This window comes from Protopterus annectens, chromosome 16.part0 (genome assembly GCF_019279795.1).
Source record: "Protopterus annectens isolate FY-2018-M chromosome 16.part0, PAN1.0, whole genome shotgun sequence".
Taxonomy (NCBI): domain Eukaryota; kingdom Metazoa; phylum Chordata; order Ceratodontiformes; family Protopteridae; genus Protopterus; species Protopterus annectens.
In genome coordinates this window covers 105,149,066-105,172,432 of record NC_056750.1, presented here as the reverse complement: position 1 = coordinate 105,172,432, position 23,367 = coordinate 105,149,066, and the positions used below count along the sequence as shown (strand labels likewise).

General features: G+C 40.9%; 1 protein-coding gene across 1 annotated transcript in view; it reads left to right on the top strand.

Moving 5' to 3' along the window:
• Window positions 1-23,367, top strand: part of LOC122790952 (surfeit locus protein 1) — a 579,878-nt gene that overhangs the window by 46,544 nt on the left and 509,967 nt on the right. Inside the window, exon 2 of the mRNA XM_044058656.1 lies at window positions 17,079-17,154. Within this exon, the coding sequence (XP_043914591.1) occupies window positions 17,079-17,154 (76 nt within the window). The remainder of the gene's footprint in view (window positions 1-17,078; window positions 17,155-23,367) is intronic.

The window sequence follows — 23,367 nt, the reverse complement described above, 5'->3', positions numbered from 1 at the left end:
GCTTTTACTCGAGGCTCTTTCTAGTTCCCAGAAAGCAAAACTCATAGAGACCCATCCTGGATCTGTCAGTCTTAAATACTTTCCTGGAGATACCAAAGTTCAGAATGCTTAATCTGCAGCAGCTCCTGCCAATGTTGAGCAAAAATGCATGGATGGTGACATTGGATTTAAAGGAGGCTTACCTTTCACATCCCTATCAGACAGGAGTGCAGAAAATACCTCTGGTTCAAGGCCGGTTCGAAACATTACCAGTTCTCTGCGCTGCCCTTTGGCTTGTCTACTGTGCCCAGGGTATTCACCAAGTGCCTGGCACCAGTAGTAGCTTATTGCAGACTCAAGGGTATTCAAATTTACCCTTATCTGGACGACTGCCTTATTCAAGCAGACAGCAAGGATGTTTTACTCCAGCACCTGCAATTTGTTCAAAATCTTCTCAAGTACCTGGGATTCACTGTAAACATAAAAAAGTAAAATTTGACCCCCACACAACAGATAACTTTTCTGGGTGCTCTTTTAAACATAACAACCCAGATGGCATTCCTGACATCTGAAAAACAACTACAGCTGGCTTCCACTTTCAAAACCTTGGCTTCTATAACTCAGCTGCAAGGAAATTCCTGCAGGCTTTGGGTTACATGGCCTCCTGCATCCTTCTCATACCAAATGCAAGACTACATATGAGCAAAATACACTGGTACCTAAAAAGTGTATGGTCCCAGCATTGCCACAGTCTAGAGACACAGATTGATGTCTTGCCTTCCCTACAAAAGGAATTCCATTGGTGGTCCATGGCATGTCTTCACAACAAAGGCAAAGCCTTCAGTCTATCTCCAGCCAGCCAAGTGTTAACCACGGACGCCCCTGATTACGCATGGGGAGCCCACTTGCAGGGAAAGGGTCTGCAAGGTTTCTGGACAGAGGATCAGAAGCTCCTACATATCAATTTAAAAGAGATGTTAGCTGTTCAGAATGCCCTCTTGGCTTTCAGGGATCTTCTACAACCAGGACAACTACTGATACGAACAGACAACACCACAGTTATGTGGTACATAAACAAGCAGGGGGGCTCACATTCCTACCCCCTTTGCAGACTAACCATGACTCTATGGAACACAGCACTAGCTTGCAAAGTGGATCTACAAGCTCAGTTCCTGCCAGGGAAACAAAATACTTTGGCAGACAGCCTGAGCAGGAACCTGTCAGACCCACACAAGTGGATGCTAGACACCCACATATTCAAGACTATTACAGAAGCCTGGGGCTGCCCGGACATAGATCTATTTGCATCCCCCCTCAACCACCAGTTACAGATTTTTTGCACAAGGACTTTTCACAAGCTAGCATGGAAAGTGGATGCAGTATCATTCAGTTGGAAAAACCTCAAGGGGTATGCCTTTCCACCACTACCTCTTCTACCATGGGTGTTATTAAAGATCAAGCAGGACAAGCCCAAGATGATGATTCTACTGGCCCCAAATTGGCCTCGTCAATTCTGGTACTCAACACACTGAAGAATCTATCTCAGGAACCACCTTGGATTTTGCCTCAGATTCCCATTCTATTTTCCCAACACCAGGGCCAGGTTCTGCACTCTCATGTCAAAACTCTCAGCCTGGCGAATTCAGGATCTATGATTAATCCTCCCCTTCCCAAAAAGGTCATGGATGTTATCTTAGAAGCCAGACGGCCTAGCACTAGAAAATCTTATGCAGGCAAATGGAAGAGATTTTGCACCTGGATGCATGCTCAGGATTCGGATCCTCTCATTCCTAATATCCCTCTGATTTTGCTTTACCTAACGGACATGCTACATAAGGGTTTATCCTTCTCCTCCATAAAAATTCATGCCTCCGCTATCTCTGCACATTACAATGCAGACCCTCCACTCTTTTCGCATCCACTTCTGAAACAATATCTACGAGGAGCAAAGAATTTAAGGCCCCCTAGGACACCATCCATACCTGCCTGGGACCTCAACTATGTTCTGGAAAAGCTCACTCTGCCTCCTTTTGAGCCTGCTGCCACAACTGATATTAAGTATTTATCATGGAAGACAGCTATCCTACTGGCTTTGACTTCAGCCAGGAGAGTCTCGGAGTTAAAAGCACTCATGGCTGTGGAACCTTACATTATTTTTCACCAAGACAGGGTGTCTTTAAGGACTAATCCTACTTTCATGCCTAAAGTGGTTTCCAAAGCGGCTTTAAATCAAACTATTCACCTGCCAACTTTTTTTACTAATCCACAAAATAAGGGGGAAAGGATCTTGCATTCCTTGGATGTACACAGACAACTTTGTTTGTACCTGGACAGAACCAAGGATATCAGGAAAACAGGGCAACTGTTTGTTTCTTATGCAACAAACTCCCAAGGCAAAGCCATTTCAAAACAGACCATTTCTAAATGGATTGCGCATGGAATCAGATTTTGGTACTCATCATGGAAAGCAAATCCCAGGAAAAATTAGGACTCACTCTACCAGAGCTGCTGCTACTTCTGCTGCCTTTCTCAGGGGAGTACCTACCAAAGATATTTTGGAAGCTGCAACTTGTAGTTCAGTGCGTACTTTCTCTAAGCACTATAATATCCCTCTTTACTCTAAGTCTAGGGCAGGCTTTGCTTCTGCAGTCTTGCAGGGCCTTCTAGCCGCACCTTCTTCTCTATAACCACCACCCCTTATCTCAGCTTTGGGATTCAACCCTACAGTGATGACTGCAACAGTGAAACACGATGAACATAGTACAGTTGTGTACACTTACCATAAATGTAGATGTTCGAGTGTCTTCACTGTTGCAGTCTGGGTTACCCTCCCTCCTGTCACCTCTTATACTTTCACTAGTGTGCTTACCTACTTCACCTTTCTTCTGAGGTGTATTTGCTACAGGCTATGGGGTTTGTGGTATGTTATTTTTTTGGTTTTTACTGTTGGCCTTCATTTTTAGGCACCTGACATCTGGGGCAAGAAAAACTGGAGAACATGGCGTCAGCTGGCAGCTTTGTACTCCTGGCGCTCTGACGTCAGGGAGCATGACTGAACAGCCGACGCTGGACCCAGACTTTGGGATTCTGGCCGACCGAGGACTGCCTGCCGGCAGGAAGAACCCTACAGTGATGACTGCAACAGTGAAGACACTCGAACATCTACATTTATGGTAAGTGTACACAACTGTACTTTTTCCATACTACTATAATTTGTTGCACCAAGCATTCGGTTTCCACTAGGAATATTCCTGACTACAGGGACATCCCTCTTTGGTATCCCTTCTCATTTCTGTTTTTGTTCAACAATCCCATTTATAAATTTCATCAAGAAGGCTGTGTGCAAGTCAGCCACTCCCTATGTCCATGTCACATTCCCACTACATGCTCTATGATGCATAACTTTCCAGGAAAACATCCATCAAAACTGTTCATACCTTTATCTTTGCCATCCCTTTCAGCCCAGCCAAGAAAAGTAGTAAGGCATTGCTGGTAACTGCTTTCCTAATATCTCTCTTAAAATTTTTGTGAAGGGTTTTGCATCTACATTACACACAATGATATTGGTCTATTCTACACATCCTTTGGGCTACCTTTCTACTTGTGTAAAATTATGACCTTTGCCTCTCCTTCTTCCAAGATCTTATTAAATACTTTTGATAAAAGTATCAATTCTCTGCAATGGCACTTTCTTATAGAAATGTATCGGGAAGTCACCTGGTGCACCCGCCTTTCCACTTGTAAGATGTCTTATGCTTCCTTTTTCTTATTCATTTATTGAATCCTTCCTGCTACCCATCAGTTAGTATTTTTTCCTTCCAGACGTTAATTCCCTCCATCCATCCTAATCTTGCCTGGTATACAAGTCTGTGTAATAGTCACTGGAAAATATCATTCTGTCACTTTTTTTATATCCTGTGACATTCCTTTGACTGTGTTCTCCCCCATCGAAGCTGGCAATACTGGAGAGCACTGAACTGTGCATAAGCACCATTCAGAATACTGAGTGATGTGGTTATGCAAGGTTCAGTGTTTTTTGTTATCACCCAAAACTGATGTTCTTCATCTCACATTGCTGCAGTCCTAACACTTGGGTAGTCCGCTGTCCCTCGGTCGGCCCGAATATCAGAGTATAAGGCTGACGTCGGTCAAGGCGCATTTGACTGACATCAGAACGTCAGGGTACAAATGCGCATGACCGACGTCATATCCTCAGTCTTTTTTGCCGCATGGTCCGATGCAGAAGCAGTGTTGCAAGTGCCGTTCGGCGTTCTGAAATTTTTCAAATTCGGAGTTTCAGACCAAGTCAGAGTTGGTTAAGTACCCGTTGGGGAATATTTTGGTTTTTTCTTGCCTCAGTGGTTTACCGGATGTCAGAAAAAGTGAATAACTGTATTTCTTGTGGGAAGCAGATACCGCATAGGGATTACCATAATTTGTGTATACCTTGTTTGGGACCTGAGCACGACGTTGTTGGGTGTCGCTTTTGTGCTAGGTTCGATAAACGCACTATAAAGCGTAGGTTGGATTGTGCCAGGTTGGTCTTTGGGAAGCGGTGCAATTACAATATGCCGTCGGATGCTCCGGCCGCTTCCTCAAGAAGCGCAAGGACAAGGCAGTTAAACCTAGGTTAGAGGAGTCGTCCGAACCGGACGCCGGTTCTTTAGAGGCGTCAGTGGAACCGGTGATTCCGACGGAGGCCTCTCTGGAGTCCCAGGGAGAAACTGTGTTTTTACAGGATGTGGCCTCCCAGGAGGCAGGTCAGGCTGTAGGGGCTTCTCAGGTAACTGTACTCCCTCCCTTCCTAAGGTGTCTAGGCCCTCTTTCTGCTTCCAAGGCTTCTCCTAGAGGCAGGTCTAGTTTTGCTTCTGTGGGTGTCACTCCTAGTTCTTCAGGTTCTGTGCCCAAGAAGCACATGCTTAAAATGGCAGAAGATTTAATTACTTTAATTAGAGGCTCTATGCCCCCTCCTGATAAGAGGCCTAGGATGGAACCTGTGTTGGGGGATTATGAGCAGGCTTCGCATGTGTCTGAGTCTTGGCTGAAGACTTGCAGGAGTATTCTCATTATTCTGATTCTGATGTGGATGATTCTACTCCTTCTGCTTCTCCTCCTGAGGATTTTTCTTTTTCAGAGACCCTTCACTCCATGAGAGAGCATTTTAAATGGGAAGGTCAGGATTTCTCTGATTCCAGGAAAAGGCCTAGGGAATTTTTGTTTTTACCCCAGCATAGGCCTTTAGCTATACCTCCTGTTCTGAATGTGGTGGACGATGTGTTTGCAGAGGCTTCTCTTAATCCTGATTCTTTGCCTCCTGCTCCTGTTAAACCAGATAGGTATTACAGGGTGCCTGAAGCTCATAAGTATCTTTTTAAGAGTCCTAGGGCAGACCCAGAAACTGTTAGCCAGGGGCCTAAAGGTGTTAAGGCTTCTGTTGTCAAGAATCCGGTTCCTGCAGATAAAGAGGCCAGGGCCTTGGATAGATGGGGAAAGAAAGTTTATACTTCTTCCACTCTAGCCATGAGAGCTTTGAATTGCCAGTTTCACATGTTGAAATATCAAAATTATCTCCTTTCACAGTTGAAATCTAAGGTTGATGCTCTGGCGGAAGGTATTGATTGTAAAGAGTTACAAGATTTAGTGCATGTTTCTGAACAGGTGGGTAAGCATTCTTTGCAATGTGGTTTTGATGCTGTACAGGCCTCGTCTAGGGTGGCTGCCACTGGGTCAGTTCTTCGCAGGCATGCCTGGCTGAGGGATCAAAATTTATCTGACCATGTTAAAACTAGGATTTTGGATGCCCTTTGCAATCTGATGTCTTGTTTGGTTCTCCTGTTGAGGCAGTTTTAAAGAAAATGGAAGACAAGGCTAAGTCTATGCAGACTGTTAAAGATTTTTGCAGGTTCAGCCTCCAAAGTTTAGTAGAAATTGGCCTACTAAAGGGTGGACGTATCCTTCTTATGATTCCCAGTCTAGGGGTAGATCTAGACGTGGCAGGGGCAGAGGTCAGGGCTCTTTCAGGCCTAGAACAGGAGTTCTCCTGCACAGTCTTCGGTGAGGGCAGGGGTCAGTCCTTTCGTAAACAGACCCAATGACCTACCTTTTCAGCTGCCAGAACCTTCTCGCCTGGCAGCACCTTTGGGAGGAAGGTTGGCACTTTTCAAAGAAAATTGGAGTTTGATTACCCAAGACAGATGGGTACTGGATATCATACATCACGGTTACAGGTTTTATTTCCATACCTTGCCTCCTTTCAAAGGCATGCCAGACATTCCTCCTCAACAAAGAATAGAGGCTCACAAGCAAATTTCTCTGTTACTCCAAATAGGGGCCATACAGCCGGTTCCTGTGCCAGAAAGGGGCCTAGGATTTTATTCTCGCCTGTTCCTTGTGCCAAAAAGGGGAACACGTGGAGACCAATTTTGGATTTATCTATCCTCAACACTTATTTGGACATTCCCAAGTTCAAAATGTTGACGTTACAACAGCTTTTACCTCTACTGGGCAAGGATCACTGGATGGTAACTTTGGATCTCAAGGAGGCTTACCTTCATGTTCCTATCAGGCTAAGTTGCAGGAAGTATCTGCGTTTTCGGACTGGGACTTCTCACTATCAGTTCTCTGCATTGCCCTTTGGCTTATCTACTGCGCCCAGAGTATTTACGAAAGTTCTGGCTCCAGTGATAGCTTTCTTCAGGCTAAAAGGAATACAAATCTATCCTTATTTGGACGATTGCCTGATTCTGGCTCAAGGAAGGGACACGAGCTTCTTCGTCATTTGGAATATGTGATAGCAGTGCTAAGATGCCTGGGGTATTCTGTGAACGAAATAAAGTCCAGTCTAGTACCCTCTCAAGACATGTGCTTTCTGGGTGTAAAACTGAATACAGCATCCCAGATGGCCTTTCTAACCCCGGACAAACAAAAGAATCTTTCCCTTTACTTCCATCATCTATCTCTTCAGTCCGGGCTGACTGCAAGGACAGTCCTTCAAGCCTTAGGGTTCATGGCATCTTGTATTCTGGTGCTTCCCAATGCCAAACTGCATATGAGGAAGTTGCAATGGTATCTCAAAAATGTATGGACACAGCACTGCCAGCATCTGGACACTGTCATTCAAATAATACCTTGCATTCAAAAGGAATTTTTGTGGTGGGCTCAGGAATGTCACCTAAACAAGGGACTCTCTGTGACCCGGCCAGAGGCGAGTCAAATTTTAACGACAGATGCCTCAGACAAAGCTTGGGGAGCTCATCTAAATGGAAAGTGGATACAAGACAAGTGGCCTGTCAGACTACAGCATCTACATATCAACTTGAAGGAGATGTTAGCAGTCCAGTTTGCATTAATAGCTTTCAAGGATTTACTTCTTCCAGGGCAGGTGTTGATTCTAACAGACAACACAACTGTCATGTGGTACATCAACAAGCAAGGGGAACACATTCTTATCCTCTATGCAGGCAAGCAATGATTTTGTGGGAGACTGCTCTCAGTTTACAACTAAGTCTTCAGGCAAGGTTTCTGCCGGAGCACAGAACTCCTTAGCAGATGTGTTAAGCAGACAAATCATGGATCCCCACGAGTGGAAACTGGATCTTCATGTATTTCAGAAATTGACAGTGTCCTGGGGAACTCCAGACATAGATCTGTTCGCTTCTCCACTAAACCACCAGCTGCCAAAGTTTTGCACAAAGGTTTCATCCCACAGCTTGGAAAGTGGATGCTCTTTCTTTCAGTTGGAAAAATCTTCATGTGTATGCCTTTCCACCTCTGCCTCTCCTCCCAAAGGTACTTCTAAAGGCCAGACAGGACAAGCCAAGGATGATTTTGATAGCTCCAGATTGGCCTCAACAGCACTGGTACCCATTACTGAGAAGTCTAGTACGGAAGCCTCCATGGCCTTTGCCTTTGATTCCACATCTGTTGTCCCAGGAGGACAGTCATTTGCTCAATGTCAAACTTCACTCTCTTCACCTAACAGCATGGCATATTCTGTTTTAAACCATAGAGGGTCTCAACTTCCACAACAAGTTTTGAATGTGATTTTGGAAGCTAGAAGGCCTAGTACAAGGAAAGTGTACGCAGATAAATGGAAGAGATTTTTATTTTGGAGTGCAGCTAAGGATTTGGATGTTTCTGAGCCTGATTTAAGTGTGGCTCTTCAATATCTAACTGAGTTATTGGACAAAGGTTTGTCCTTCTCTTCTATTAAGATTCATGCTGCAGCAATTTCAGCTCACTACGACTGTGACCCACCATTGTTTTCTCATCCTTTGTTCAAGCAATTTCTTAGAGGGGCAAAGAATATAAGACCCCCACGAAGGGCTCCTACTCCTGCTTGGGATCTCAATTTTGTGTTGGAGAAACTCACTCTACAACCTTTTGAGCCTGCAGCTACTGCTGAGTTGAAATATTTGTCATGGAAGACTGCTTTTTGTTGGCCATTACCTCTGCAAGAAGGGTTTCTGAATTGCAGGCCCTTATGGCAGTTGAGCCTTTCTTAATTTTCCATAAGGATAGGGTATCTTTACTACTAATCCTTCCTTTATGCCTAAAGTGGTTTCTAGTGTGGCTTTAAACCAAACTATTCATTTGCCTACTTTTTATGCAAATCCCCAAACTAAAGGGGAAAAGATTTTGCACACTTTAGATGTACACAGGCAGTTGCGATATTATTTGGACAGAACTAAAGGGTTCAGACAATCTCAGCAGTTATTAGTTTCTTTTGCTTTGTGCTCTCAGGGCAAGCCCGTGTCAAAACAAACTATTTCTAAGTGGATTGGATTTTGCATTGCTTTCTGTTATTCCCATCATGGCAAAGAGATTCCAGCTGGGATTAGGCCTCATTCCACTAGGGCTACTGCCACTTCAACAGCTTTTTGAGGGGGTGGCTACTAAGGATATTTTGGAGGCAGCCACTTGGAGTTCAGTGCATACCTTCTCTAGGCATTACCACCTTCCACTGTACTCTAAATCCAGGGCTGGTTTTGCCACTGCTGTGTTGCAGGGCATTTTGGCAGCTCCTGCTTCATTATAGTTTAGCCATCCTCTCTTACCTCTGCTTTGGGATTCTACCCAAGTGTTAGGACTGCAGCAATGTGAGATGAAGAACATAGTACAGTTTGTACCTACCATAAATGTAGATGTTCAAGATCGACATTGCTGCAGTCCAATACCTCCCTCCTTCCCTCTGTAGTTTGAGGTGGTTGTGTGGGTTGGGTTATCCATCTGAGGTATAATTGTATATATTGTATATATTGTACATATTTTTGGTGTTAGGCTGGTTGGTTGTTTAGTTGTTGTCTATGGGTTTTGACCTTTCTTTTTAGGGTCTTCTGACATCTGGGGCAAGAAAAGACTGAGGATATGACGTCGGTCATGCGCATTTGTACCCTGACGTTCTGATGTCAGTCAAATGCGCCTTGGCCGACGTCAGCCTTATACTCTGATATTCGGGCCGACCGAGGGACAGCGGACTACCCAAGTGTTAGGACTGCAGCAATGTGGATCTTCGAACATCTACATTTATGGTAGGTACAAAACTGTACTTTACTGCCATTAAACATGAACAGAAGTAAAAAGCATTTCATTATTGTTGAGTATTTCATATCACGTGGCTGTCCATGAGATTAATTAGAAAACTTTTAAACACACTGAATGCGTAACATGCCCTTCTAATGTGGAACAGTGAGGAAAAAGACTCAAAATGAGGAACATTCCTCATAAGGAGGTCCCTTGAGAAGTATGAGTAATAATAATGGGTTCTTCTTTCCAGGTCCACTTTGATTTTTGTCTCTTCTGAGGATTCAGTTCAGTTTTTCAGCCCAGTACCCAGCTACGGCACCTGTTCTTCTTGTCATTTCCACTCTGTTGTCTTCACATTGCACTTTTTTCTATTCTTCTCACCCTTTCTTCCTTTTTTCTTATCTCCCTTTTCTTCCCTCATCCGTGTTCCTCTCCAAGTTGCTTTTATTCCATCCCATTCCCTCTCCTTGTGTTTGTTTGGATCTAGGACCTCTTTCAGCATCTGCTGCATCCATTGTACATGTTTCAGTTTGTACCACTGTTAGGAATCCGTCTCTATCCTCTTGTATAATTGGTACCTGTCTCCCAGTCTGTACTAAATATAGAGCAGTTAGATATACTAGTCTCTCCATAATACATCCCTGCTATCTCTGCCACTGTAATCTTGTCTACCAGTAGTCTATGCAGGTCACTCACTTGTTTCTCATTCCTTGAAAATAGAAAATTACTTGCAGCTCATTTTAGTTCTTGCTGTACATCCACTATTCTCATAGTTTCCATGCACAGTTCTAGTGCTTTCTTTTATTATGTAATTCTGTCTTCTCGTGCATTCTGTCTGTTGGTTGAGAACCACCCTGAAATCGTCAACTATAATCAGTCTTTCACCCCTGTTATTTTATAAAACTCTCTAAAGATATCCATGTTGTTTCTGTTTGGGTTGTAAAAGCACTCTCAAATCCCTCCCTGTACCATTTCATTATGATCCGTCTACCTTCTTGTTCCTTAATTTCTATTTTTTTCCTGACATTCTTCACCTGCTATCCACAAAATGCCAATCTTTCTTTTAAGCACATCTCCATCCTATACACCTATATCTTTCCTTGCCATCATTTTAAATTCTTGCCTATTTAACTTTAACTCTTGAATAAAAACTACATCCAGTTCCCCTTCTGAAATACTCCATCCATGTCCCTACCCTCCTCCTTTAATTTGTGTGTGCTTGAAACTCCAAAGACAAGAACACAACCTCGATCACAAAAACATCAAAAGTCCAAAGTAAAAGAAAGGAAGGAAACCAAATCTAGCATGAATATAATTCCATTTAATAATCCATTCGTTGTGGTACCTCGGCAATTCGCCTTCAGTGGAACAATTTATGAATGTAATACATCCTATATATATAGTGACATCAATTAATTAATCAACAATCAATTAACGTGTAATTGCATCTTTTTAAAGCACAAAACACATTATTTATGAAACAAAATTCTTATCAAATGAATAATTTAATCAAAAGTAATAAACTGTAAGCTGAAAAAACTATATTGCACCTTATATATATATATATATATATATATATATATATATATATATGATATTATATTATATTAAAATACTATCCTAATCTAAAGTGCTGTTATGTTTATTTATTTTTTGTATAGTAAATATTCATTATTAAATATATAAAATACAATATTGTAAACTAGCTAAACAAATTGATATAACCTTTGGTTAATGAAAACACAAGCAGACAAAAACAAGTAAAAGCAGACCAAGGCCAATGAAAATAAGAAAAAAACAAACAAAATAAACAGAAATATCAACCCATTCCACCATCTAAATTCATTCCTCTGGGGTATAAAGTATGATAGTTGAAAATTAACCTATTTTCCAACCTACTTAATTCATTTTTAAAATTTCCTCCAAGTAAATGGGGTCTGGCCAAAATGGGAAGCTACAGGACTGTCCAAATTCTTCCTCCTGATATCCCCTAAATGTTCCAGAATACGAACCTTAGCTCTTCTAGTTGTTTGTCCTATATACCACAAGGGTTCCACACAGTTGCATCCCAAAATATACACTATCCCTGAAGATGTACAATCAAATCTTTCAAAGGCTACATATTTTCTACCATTAATTTTCTTCCCATGCAGATTACTAACCTTATCACAGGTAGAACATTGTCCACATCTAAACATCCCTACATTCCCATCAAGTGAATGTACCAACTTCCTATTCAAAAGCTCTTTTAAATTCTTGTATCTGCTATATGAAAAAGTAATCCGTCTTAGAAATAAATGTCCGATAGAAATGTCATCACAAATTACATGCCAAAACTGCTTCATAATGTTTTCTATAGTCTTTGAAAATTCAAAATATTTAGAGACAAAGAAAATTTGCTCTTCTCCATTGGCATTACCTGAGGGTCCCCTGTTGCCAACTCCTACAGATTTCTTTCTTTGTGTTAAACTGTTGTAGGTTTTACAAAGTAAAGTTTTGCTTTGGACTTTTGATGTTTTTGTGATCGAGGTTGTGCTTGAAACTCCTCTAGACCTATGTGGCCCTTGTGTCACCCCGTTGGATGACCTGCACTCCCTGCCCCTAGCAGTGAGCAGTGCTTGTAACCCAAGCTTGCCCCCACTGTGATAGTTGTCCATTCTCTCTCCCTGTCCCCACCAGGCTGTACTATAGATGCACAAATGATGAGGGGGCTTCATCAGTCTAAGTGCACCTCTCCTCCTTATTCTTCCTTGTTCACTAACCCAGTAACACACAGCATTCACTTCTAACCCCCCTACCCCACAGTGCATTTGTATCCTATTGATTTGTCACAGATAAAATTCATATGTATTATTTCAGTAACATTTCTGGCCTTCATTTAACAGTTTGTTCAGTCCACCCATGACACATTATTCCATGGCATTATTCACACGCGTTTCGATTCCTTCTTTCCTGATTCAGTACTTGCCGTATTCGGTTTTCATTTTACCTTTTGTATTACAGGTCTATCTATTTGGTTTACCTTAACCTAGTATTGTTACAGTAAGAACTCTGCTGTCCTTTTTTACTCTGGAACGTTCATCTTTTTTTAACTTTTCCCCTTCCCACAGCACACTCTTTCTTATATTTCTCTTCGTTTTCAAGTGGCTTGTACCATTATGTATGCTTACAATATCAATATGCTAATTTCTTGTGAAACTTAAGCATGCATTTATATACGATAGATTTTTCCCTAATACAGTCCTCTTTACTGTTTCATTCATCTGTAGTCTTTAGTGTACTTTTGTTTCTAATCATATGGTTATCCATTTGTTCAAATCCAACCTGATTTCACATCCAATATGTCTCTTTTATAAACCGCTTTTAAATGTGTCATTTATACAGCAATGTAACTCCATATTTCCTTCATTTTGTTCACCAGATAAAGCTTAGTTTTTTTTATTTCTCTTTCTGCTCACACTTGCCTTCAACGGACTTCAGTCTTCTTTCACGCAAGCATATTACATTCAGTGTAGTTATACAATCCAGGGAATATTAAAAAAATATAAATGAAAAGAGGAGAGAAGAAAATACTCAGAAGTACATTTTTTTAACAAGCTGTAGCACCTTCTTCTCTTTCTCCATTTTTCACTATTTTAGCTATTACGCTAAGACACTTTTCTGCCTCTCCTTATTTGGTGTCCACACCATGGATAATTTGATATAACAGTCCACAGGCTCCTTCTCTGTCTCTTTCCATCCCTCTGGTGGTTGTATCTGTGACATTCTTCACTCACTCTGTCCACTGCACATTGACTTCGGTCCTGAATAGAAATGTTGCTCCTCCTCATTGTTGTACTGGGTACCTGTCAAATCTTCAAACACTCAAAATTTTGAAGGTTACATGGTCGACACCAAGCGTTAGAAATTTTGAGTGCTCTAAGATAGACTTTCAACGGCACTGTATGGTGCAGATAGGGAGAATTTCCCTTTTCTGCACTGAAGTGCGGTCTCAGAGTTGGTATATTTAAGTAGGGGGGGTGGGGGGCACAGCCCCTGACGTGGTAGGTGCAGGGGTGCTTGCCCCCCTGCCTACACTTTTAAAGTGTTTTTTTCTGTGTTTTTTTTTTTTCGCACATCCAAATGTCGAACATTTGGTCTCGACCATGTAATGTTCGACATTTTGGATGTTTGAACATTTAACATAGACCCATTGCACTCATTCAGGTTCTCCTCCCAGTCGTACCGGTTTGAGATCAGTTTCCCTTCCCTCTCCATGACATTTGTGTTCACCCATTCTCTGTAATGTGTTGCATTTGTTATCATATTACTCAGTCATATGTTTCCTTCTAGCTACTTCATACCACTCTCTATTCCCTCCTGCCTTTAATATTGTTGAATCTGGGTCTGTCATTGTTTGTTCTAAGTGTCTTTGCTTTCCCCTTCTTTCATCTTAATTTCCTTTGTACATCTCCATTTCTTGGGATTGCCCTCAGCCTGAATTTGCTGTCCTACTAGTCACCTCCACAGACTGCCGTTTGGATTCCTCTTCTGTTCTGACCTAGCAAACAGCACCTTTCCATATTATTTTTAATGCAGTTGGATAGACCAGCTGGCTAATTGCCTTCCATCTATTGCTATTTTTTTTCTCATAGCCTATATTAGAGGAGTATAATCATTTACTACTTTGACCTTGCATCCTCTCATACCAGCTCTCCCTTGGCTACTGCTGTAACCATTCCTTTAATCTGTAGCTGTCTTTGTTACTCCTACACATTTGTAAATCAAACAGTACCAGAACCAGAAGTACAAGGTCTATGGACCTGAATTTTGTCTGTGACTTAAACAGATCAAGTTGGTGAGACAAGTATGTATCTCAGAGACTGCCCCCGCCTGTGGAACAAGCTTCCTATCCATGTGAAGCAGAGTTCATCTCTTACACAATTTAAGTGCAACCTAGATCAGTGGATGAGGAATAGGAAATTTAGACAGGGCGTGGCACCCGTGTCCCTTATGGACAGAGGTAGCTTATAATTCCCTGGCCCCCAGTGTCCTAGTGTGATACAGGACATCATTATTCTTTTGGGAAAACTTGGCTAGGCTTGAAAAGGACCTCTGGGGTCATCAGCCTAGTAAAAATCTATGGTAAATGACCTACAGATTATGCCCAATCAGTTTGGTGGTCTTAACTAATTCACTCCCCCAGTTCTACTAAAAATCCACTTCTCTACACACTTTAAGGCATATTTTCCTTCTATTTTCTCTATTAGTCTTATTCTAATATTTTTCTTCTAAATAGCATAACATTCCTCATTAGTTTATTTCTCATAAGCTATCTGCAGTACTTTGCAGCATTTTTATTCCTCCCTACTGAATTCTGTACTATGTCTTGCATTTCTCTTGAGTTTTTTTTTTGCTAAACTCCCAACATTTTTAGTAGATTTAATGCTGTTATTACTAGCATCTACCACCTCCAGTCACAGGTGAGCAGTTTCAGCTTTTTGTTCTCCACTTGCCTCAGAAAAACGTTTAGCTGTTCTTCTTTATGCTTGAAATGACCATTCGGGTTATAGTAAGTAGCAGGCTAGCTGCCCTTCATGAGTTCATAGGTAGGTACTAGGCTATCTGCCTGAGGGCATTCATAAGCCTAGCCAGAGTGTCCGCTTTCGCCGCCCCATTGATAAATTAACTGATCCCCTCTCAAGCAGAGCTAATGAAGTGATCCCAGGGGTGTATTTTCTGTTACCCATCCACTCATCAAGGTTTCTGTTGAAGGGTGTTATTGAGGGGCTCTGCCTAATGTAGTTTGGAATTTTGTTCCAAAGCATGGGGAGTCTCTGTGACAGGAATTTATCCCTCCAGCATGTTCTGTTTATTGTTGTGGTGAGGTTTAGCTCACTAGAGCGCGTGGCTCACAGTGACTTGGATTTCTTTAGGTGGAGCATGTCCATCAATTCTGAGTTGGACATGGCTTTGTAAGTCAGGCAGAGATCACCTCTGAGTAAGCGATATGCCACTGAGTACAGCCGGATTTTTTTCAGTCAGGCTGCATAGGACATATGTTTGAGGCCAGTAATCCTCTTGCTGAGGTACTTTTGTGGTCTCTCCAGCTGTTAGAAGTGTCTTGTGAGGTACATCCCAAATGGGGCATTGTACTGTATGATGGGTCTGATGAGTGATGAGTAGAGGGGGCACTATAACCTCTTTATTTCTAGATGCGAACCCTTTAGTAATTAGATGGGCCAAATAGAAAGATTTCCTAACTACTTTGGCAATATGATTGTCAAAGGAGAGATTACTATCTACCTGGGTCCCCAGATCTCTTATTACCTCTTCTGTGTTAAGGGGGCTGCCACCTATGTGGTAATTCGTGGGCGTTTTATTTTTCCCAAACTGGATGACTATGCATTTTTTGGCATTTAGCTTGAGGCCATGACTTTGACACCAGGTGTCCGTCTCAGTAAGGTCCTTTTGGAGGATGTCTGTGTCAGCCGGAGAGTCAGTTATGGCTCCCAGTTTGCAGTCATTGGCGAACTTGGTTAGCCATAGTCCTCCTGTGTTTGCCTGTACTTCTGAGAAGTACAGGCCTTGTGGACATTTTAAGCCTAGTTAATAAAAAATCAAACCCTGTACCTTGTGTCTCTGCAGTAAACACCTTGACCTTTATGCCAACCCCCCCTCCCATCTCCATTACCTCCAGTTATGTTCCAGCACACTTCAAGCCTTGTATTTTCATTTTCCCATAGAAGTGAATAGTGTGTGTTAAATCAGTAGCCCAGAGGCAGAGCTGTGCAATTAAACAGTCACCATGCTTGTCAGTCATTTGACATCCTGTGTAATGTTAAAGTTGTTTAGTTTTAAATAAGGCCTACACTGAAGTATTGCTCCCCACTGTGAATCCTGTAGAAGAGTGATATTACCCTCTTGGGGAGAATATAGAATAAGCTGCCAGAGAGAGAGTTTAAAACTGGGTTATTTATCTTCTGTGTACAGAAGATTTAAAGACAGTTTGATAGCTGTCATGAAAACATTCAAGAATTTCTTCCTGTCTGTTTGTAGCAATTTGTCCATCTCATGGAAGGTTTTGCAGATTATTGAACCGAGATTGAATGTATGTAAAGACGATTTGATAGCTGTCAAGGATAATGCAGGTCTACTTACTGAAGGTAGTTTCAGCGAATGCAAAAAAATGAAAAAAGTATACCGAAACCTTGTTCAGCAAACATTAACGGTAATTTTTTTTGCTTGGTGGGGTGGGGTGGGGGGGACACACCCTTCTGCAATTGTATACCATCTCCGAGGTCCTACAACAGTAGAGAAGAAGGCTATCTCCACTGTCGGCAGAAGTAGTTAATTCTATTGAACTACTTTTGTTTTGCTTGCATTCGCCAAAACTACCCTCAGCAACCTGACACACACCTGTTAAAAATGCTGAGTCTGTTAATGCCATTAAAAGTGGTTTAGACAGGCATAAGGAAGATAAGCTTTGTGGGGTGTAGTCTTTCCAGGCATTGTGTAAATTGGTTAATTTCCCTGTTATGTTACTTGGTAGTCTCTCTCTTATATAAAAGTAACTAACTCGTATTTGTTCCTAGGTTCTGAATATCTGTAGTAGACCGTCAACAACTGTGTGCAATTGCAAACCAACCCCTTTAATAAGACGGAATGAAGGTAAAAGTGTAATTTTTCCTTTGTAGTCACTATATGTAGTTACTGTTGTGAGGCTGAGCATGTTTTATTTATTTATTTTTTTGGGGGTCTGTGTCTGTTTTTTTTACATGTATATAATCTACTTCTTGTAACCTTATGTGATCACTTGTTTAACCTGTAACCATAGCAGGTATTGGTTTTACTGAAGGTTAACATGTGCTTTAGATGTGTTCTGAGGCATGATACCAAGTGCCTCAAACAAATGAGTTCACTTTTTAATTATTCTTGATCCTAATCCAGTGCCATGAAGTGGAATATTCTACTTTTAAAACAAAGTGCAGGCTTGACATTGATGTTCATATGTTATAAAGGATTTTTTTATAAAATATTGTTTGCTTAAAAAATATCTTTCATGAAATAACAAGACATACCTTTTTAGAGGTCACTATGCCCCCAGTGTCTGTCATCAGCCCTGTCAAAGCCAATTGTTCCATTTGTTCCCCATTACCCAGGCGAGAGTCATCTGGGAAGGGGTCACCATGCAAACTGTCATCGGGGTGGTTTGTGAAGTTTTTTAATGCAGCCCTAATATCCCGTCCCCATGTGCACTTGGCATACAGCGAGGAAGGGATTTGCACTTTTTGTGAAAGGTGGCCTTTTTTTGGAATTGGTGTTCCCTTCAAGTAGCCTCACCTCTTCCATAGCGGCACATGCGATGCTTAACCCCAGTCTCCAGCAGAAGAATCACACCTATCCTATCCTGTGTGTTTAAAGTATACTCAACCATCCTCACCCCTGGGAGAGACAAGCAGACTATATTGCCTCATTCCTCTCCCTTCCTGTCTGGCTCCATCAGTGGCCTGGCTAGCAGTCAGAGCTCTCTTCCTCTGCACTTCAGAGTTAGCTGACAGCTAATATTTGTAGTTTCCTAGAAAACAGTGTTGTATATAAAAAGTGTATAAGCAAGGTTAAATCTTTTGTATGTTCTCTTAAGTCCTCACTGTGTGAATTGTGCTACTGTCATTACTATAGTCTGCCATGAAAGTCAGTGCAGTAGTCACCTTTTAGGTCAAAATTATATTTAAGGAGGTATCCTAGAAATGGAAGGTTGAAAATCTGGGTCAGAAATATTAAAAACTGGAAAAGTAATCAAACATTTCCTGGTCAAATGGAAGCTAAAACCTTTTGCTAGTAATTTTACTCAGTGTCAGTGTGCAATATGTTTGTCTTAAAGTTCCACTCGTAACTCTCAACCTTTGTAGCTTCTCATCCTTGCCCTCGTAATGAGGAACAAATGGCCAAATGTGGAACATGTACTAATGGCTTACTAACAATTTATTCATATGATTTATTTCTATTTATCATGGAGATCAGCTTAAAAAAAACTCCTAACACCTAATGTGTGATGGACTCTTTCATTGTGGACCTTTGAGGAACATGAACTTTTTATTACCCTAAGTCAGGTACATTTCTCGTAATGAGGCACCTGAAAGGTGTGGTTCCACTTTGTGGTCAATGCCACAAATATAGAACAGTACCATCCAAAAGGATGATTTCTTCAATGTGCAGGGTCATCTTTCAGGAAAGAGTATGTGCAACAACAGTGACTTCATTCTCAAGATGTCCTGTAAGTGATGTTGAAAAATGTGGGTGGAGAATGTTTAGTCTGTGGCATATGGCGAAAGTTGAAGAACTGCTCTAAAAGAATGAAAACCTGGGCTGTAGCTGCTCTTGTACTATGCTGGGGTGATGGTCTGGAATGTGAAAGTCGAGTCAAGCTGAGAAGGGTAATGAGACCATTTTTTTCAGAGGTAACAAAACAATTCCTTTTTTTTTTTTTTTTTTTTTGTTCAGGAACTGACATAGGCAGATTGTGCACCTGCCTTGGTGAATGTAAGGATTATCAGCATTGTGGTGTTGGGCATTCACTGTCCATATAAGTGACTGTAGGGTTGAAAACGTAGCATGTAAACAGGGAATTTTCTTTTTTTCAGTTACACAAAAAACAGTGCTTGCATTGTGTGTACATTAGTGTAACCCCTGAATTACTTTGAATTGTCTTTTTAAAATGGTGTTGGTCATGGAGTGGTCAAGCTGATGACTGTTAGGTCAAGAGGTTTAATAAGTAGCGCACACAGACAGAAGCATGATGCGTCTCCATGAGTTCTGTATTCCATCTGCTTTCTCGAGAGACAAGGTGGACCACAAGACAAGCTAATCCCTGTAGTTAGCCCATTAGCATTGAAACTACATAACCAATATCTAGAAATCTCAGTTTGAGAAGGCCTAAAATTACTTATACTTGACAATCTAAAACCTTTTTTAACATTGCATATGAGGCATGTTGTGGCCTGTTTATGCCAAAATTTAAAAAAAGCTTGTGTGTAATGAAAACGAAGCATTTAAATAAAGTAGCTTTGCAGTCTTTACTTTTTAATTTTGAAACAGTCCAATATCCGGTTTCCTGAGTGGTTCACCATATCTGAGGAATTGGGCTATTTACACTGAGGATCTGGTCTTTTTAAAATTCTTACTGCAGCAGTTTCATTTGGCGCCCCAATTTATGAGTCTCATTTTGAAGCTCTCATCACAGTTTTTAAAGTATTTTCCCCCACAGCTGGCTGGAATTTATCAGCTCTTGTTGCTCATCTTCTTCTAATTTTAACTTCAAATCAGTTATCTTTTATAAATGCATGCAAGTTCTTCTGTTCTTCTCTTGGAGTATGCAGGATCTTGGTTCATCTGCATTATAAACTAGTTCATCTTTGACTGTGGACTTACCATGCCTTTGGATTCATACTTCATTTCCAGCCTGAACATCTGATAGTATTCTGCAGTTTCTATCTCCACTACCTTCTTTCCAGAATTTTCTGTTTTATGTTCATTTTCAGGTATCAACATCGTTACTGAAGTAGGTAATCTGCTTTCAGCCTTCTGTCCCTCAACAGTTGAACTAGTAAAGAGCAAGTCGTGCAGTAACATTGCCTGTTGTGAATAATAATAGATTTATTTTTAACAATCCTGGCAAAAAAACTTGCAATCCATCTGAAGTGTTGGAGAGGTGTGAATATTAGGTCTTGGGCACTAAAGTTATATTTTACCGTTAAAGGTCAGTACATAGAAGCAGCTGAAGGCCTGTTAATATTTACATGTAATGGCTATTACTTTCATCAGATTTGTAACGATTCAGGAGCATCAAGTAAATGCGTTCAAATTTACATGTAATGGCTATGGCTTTCATCAGATTTGTAACGATTCAGGAGCATCAAGTAAATGTGTTCAAATTTACATGTAATGGCTATGGCTTTCATCAGATTTGTAACGATTCAGGAGCATCAAGTAAATGCGTTCAAATTTACATCTAATGACTATGGCTTTCATCAGATTTGTAACGATTCAGGAGCATCAAGTAAATGCGTTCAAATTTACATCTAATGGCTATGGCTTTCATCAGATTTGTAACGATTCAGGAGCATCAAGTGAATGCAGCACCGTCTTGGGGAGGCATGAGAAGCTGAAGATGACTTGTGTAGAAGTCATGAAACTTGCATGGTTCAGCAGTATGTGCTCAGTTTGAGGCTTCTATACTTGCTCCCACTCATCTTTAGTTTGGTGTGGATGGGTGGTTGTTGGAATGAAGGTGCTCTTGTACAAACATACATAATGCAGGAATGACCTAAATGAGTAGTGTTCAACATACCAGAAGAGCACTTCAGATCTGTGAAGTCATGCTGTAGTGTAAAGTAGGGAGTTGCTTTTTGAAAGAAGGCAGTACTGAACTCTTTACTAGTCCTGAGTGGAAACAAAATGATAAATTTCTCTGAAGAAGCATGTGATTTCAGGTTGCCTATCCAAGTCTGTTGTTGACTTCATGTTGCTTCGGTAATCATCATGTTTATTAAAATCTTAAGATGTTGGAGTATTGTAACAAGTTAAACAAAGTAATCATTATGAGTTAAGGTTGTGTAAAGGTTCAGTCGGTTTATGCTTATAAATAAAGGAGAAAAATAAGACTGGAAACCTGGTTCCTGCCATCAGATAAATGGCATTTGATGGGTTAAAAGCAGCTGAGGCAACCTAAAGGCACTCTGAGTTTGTACTGGAGAATAGTAAACTTGTTATGTAGCCCAAGACAACAGTAAAGGAATACTTTTCAGTTTCTTATTGGTATGTGGCATCTGATGGCACATACCATGTCAAATGTTAACCGAATGTAGTGAGGTTCAGTAGGAAGAACTAAACAGATGGAAATGCACACAACATGCAGCATATGAGTAACAAAATGATAACCGCTTGTAAGAACTCAAAATGCATCTGGCTCGTGGGGAAACACGTTTACTAAATATATAAAATGAAACTTCAAATTGTACTAGGTGGAATTTACACATTTATTTATCACTTTGGTTTCTCATATGGAACATTTCTACACGGTCACCAGCAGAGCATGGATTCATGGCTTGCATGTCCTACTCTCTTCTCCTTTTCAAGTTTAGATCTGCACTAAAAGTTTATCACCTTCATTATGCATTAAGGTCATATGTAGAAAGAGCAGGTTTCTTCACGCTTTAGGCAGACCCTACTCTTAGAGATGCAAAAACCTGAAATGAATTATCAGTCTGCTTTATAACTATAAGCGGCATCCCAGATACATTTTGTTTAAATAATGACAAAATCAGACGTGTTGCAGGGACCATGGTGTAAGGGTTTTGAAATGAAGTATTATGTTACAGAAGTCTGTTTTGCAGTAGTTTTTTTGACATTATGCTTTTACATAAGTTAGTTTTTAAATCCAAGTCGTTTCATTCAGAACAGTCCTGTATTGTTCCTTAATGTGTTTTAAACGACTGGTATTGTAACTGAAAGTGATCTAAACAGAAGAGTTTTTTTTTTTTCTTCAAAAGGGCCCTTCTTCATTCAGTCTTTTTTTAATAAATTTAACTACAGATTGTATACTACATTGAAATGCATTCCTCTTGATTGGTGCACTATATCTCATCTGATTCATTTCTTACTCTACTCATAGCTCTCAATCTCCCATATCCAAAATGAGGATCACTGCCTCTTGTAATGTGGAGCAAATAGGCAAAATGTGGAACACTTACCAACAGCTTACTCATTACTGGAAACAAGAAGCACACAGGATGGTTAAATGTGTTTTAAACTTTTATAAAAGGTTCTTTTGATGAATTAATAGCGCAGTGGTGCAACGGTTAATGTTGTCGCCTCACAGCAAGAGATTCTCTGGTTTGATTCTCGGCTGGGCAGAGTTTACGTATTCTCCCTGCATTTGCATGGGTTTCCTCCAGGTACTCCGGTTTCCTTCCACAATCCAAAGACGTGCGTCTGGAGTGTTTCTCCCCGGGCCTCCGCTGAAAATAGGCTCTGTCCTAGTCGGACTTTCCCGGTCAACAAAATGATAAATAAAAAAAATAAAAATAAAAAAATAGGAAAATAAAATAAAAAAAATAGGATATAGTACTGTTTACCACCAATAGCAGTTTAAAAAATTCCTAACACTGAATATGTGGCAGGCCCTTTCACTGTGGAACTGTGAGGAACATGGAAGTTTTAAGACTCTGTGTGAGGAACATTCCTCGTAATGAGGTACACCTGAGAGGTATGGCTCTACTCCTGTCCCCCTTTGGTTTCTTTTTATTTTCACCCTCTCTTTTTTCCTGTTATGATACTCACTCTTGCAGGGTTCTAATGCCTCGTTATCATTTTTCTTTTTTCCTTCCCCTCCTTTCCTCATTCTAATCAGTTTTGCCATATTCTGCCCATGTCCAGGAACACCTTATGTAATTTATGCTCCCGTACTGTTTTTGCCCCCTCCCAATTTTGAGTGATAGTGGTTTTAACTTTGATAATCAGTAGTGTGATAATGTTCTTTCTGTCTTTCCAGATGCTTTCCTGTTTCTTTAAGTCCCATGTACAGAATTCCTAAATATGTTCTGCTTCTTTTTGGAACGTTTCCCCAACTTTTTTGCCTACTTTAAGACTTCTTTTGCCTACCCACAGTGCCAGAACATATGCATCATTCTAGTCTCTTCAGCTTGACCCCTCCAGCACACTTACTATCCTCCTTTCTGAATGTCTTTATCAATCTCATGGGGATTTTTGGAGCACTTTCTGCATGTGCTTCACTGCCCAAATTGTCTCTCTTGCCAGTATTTTGCAAGTGTCGTACCACCTTCCCTCCCCTTTTCTGTTCTTTCTCAGTCTCTTTTCTTTGAC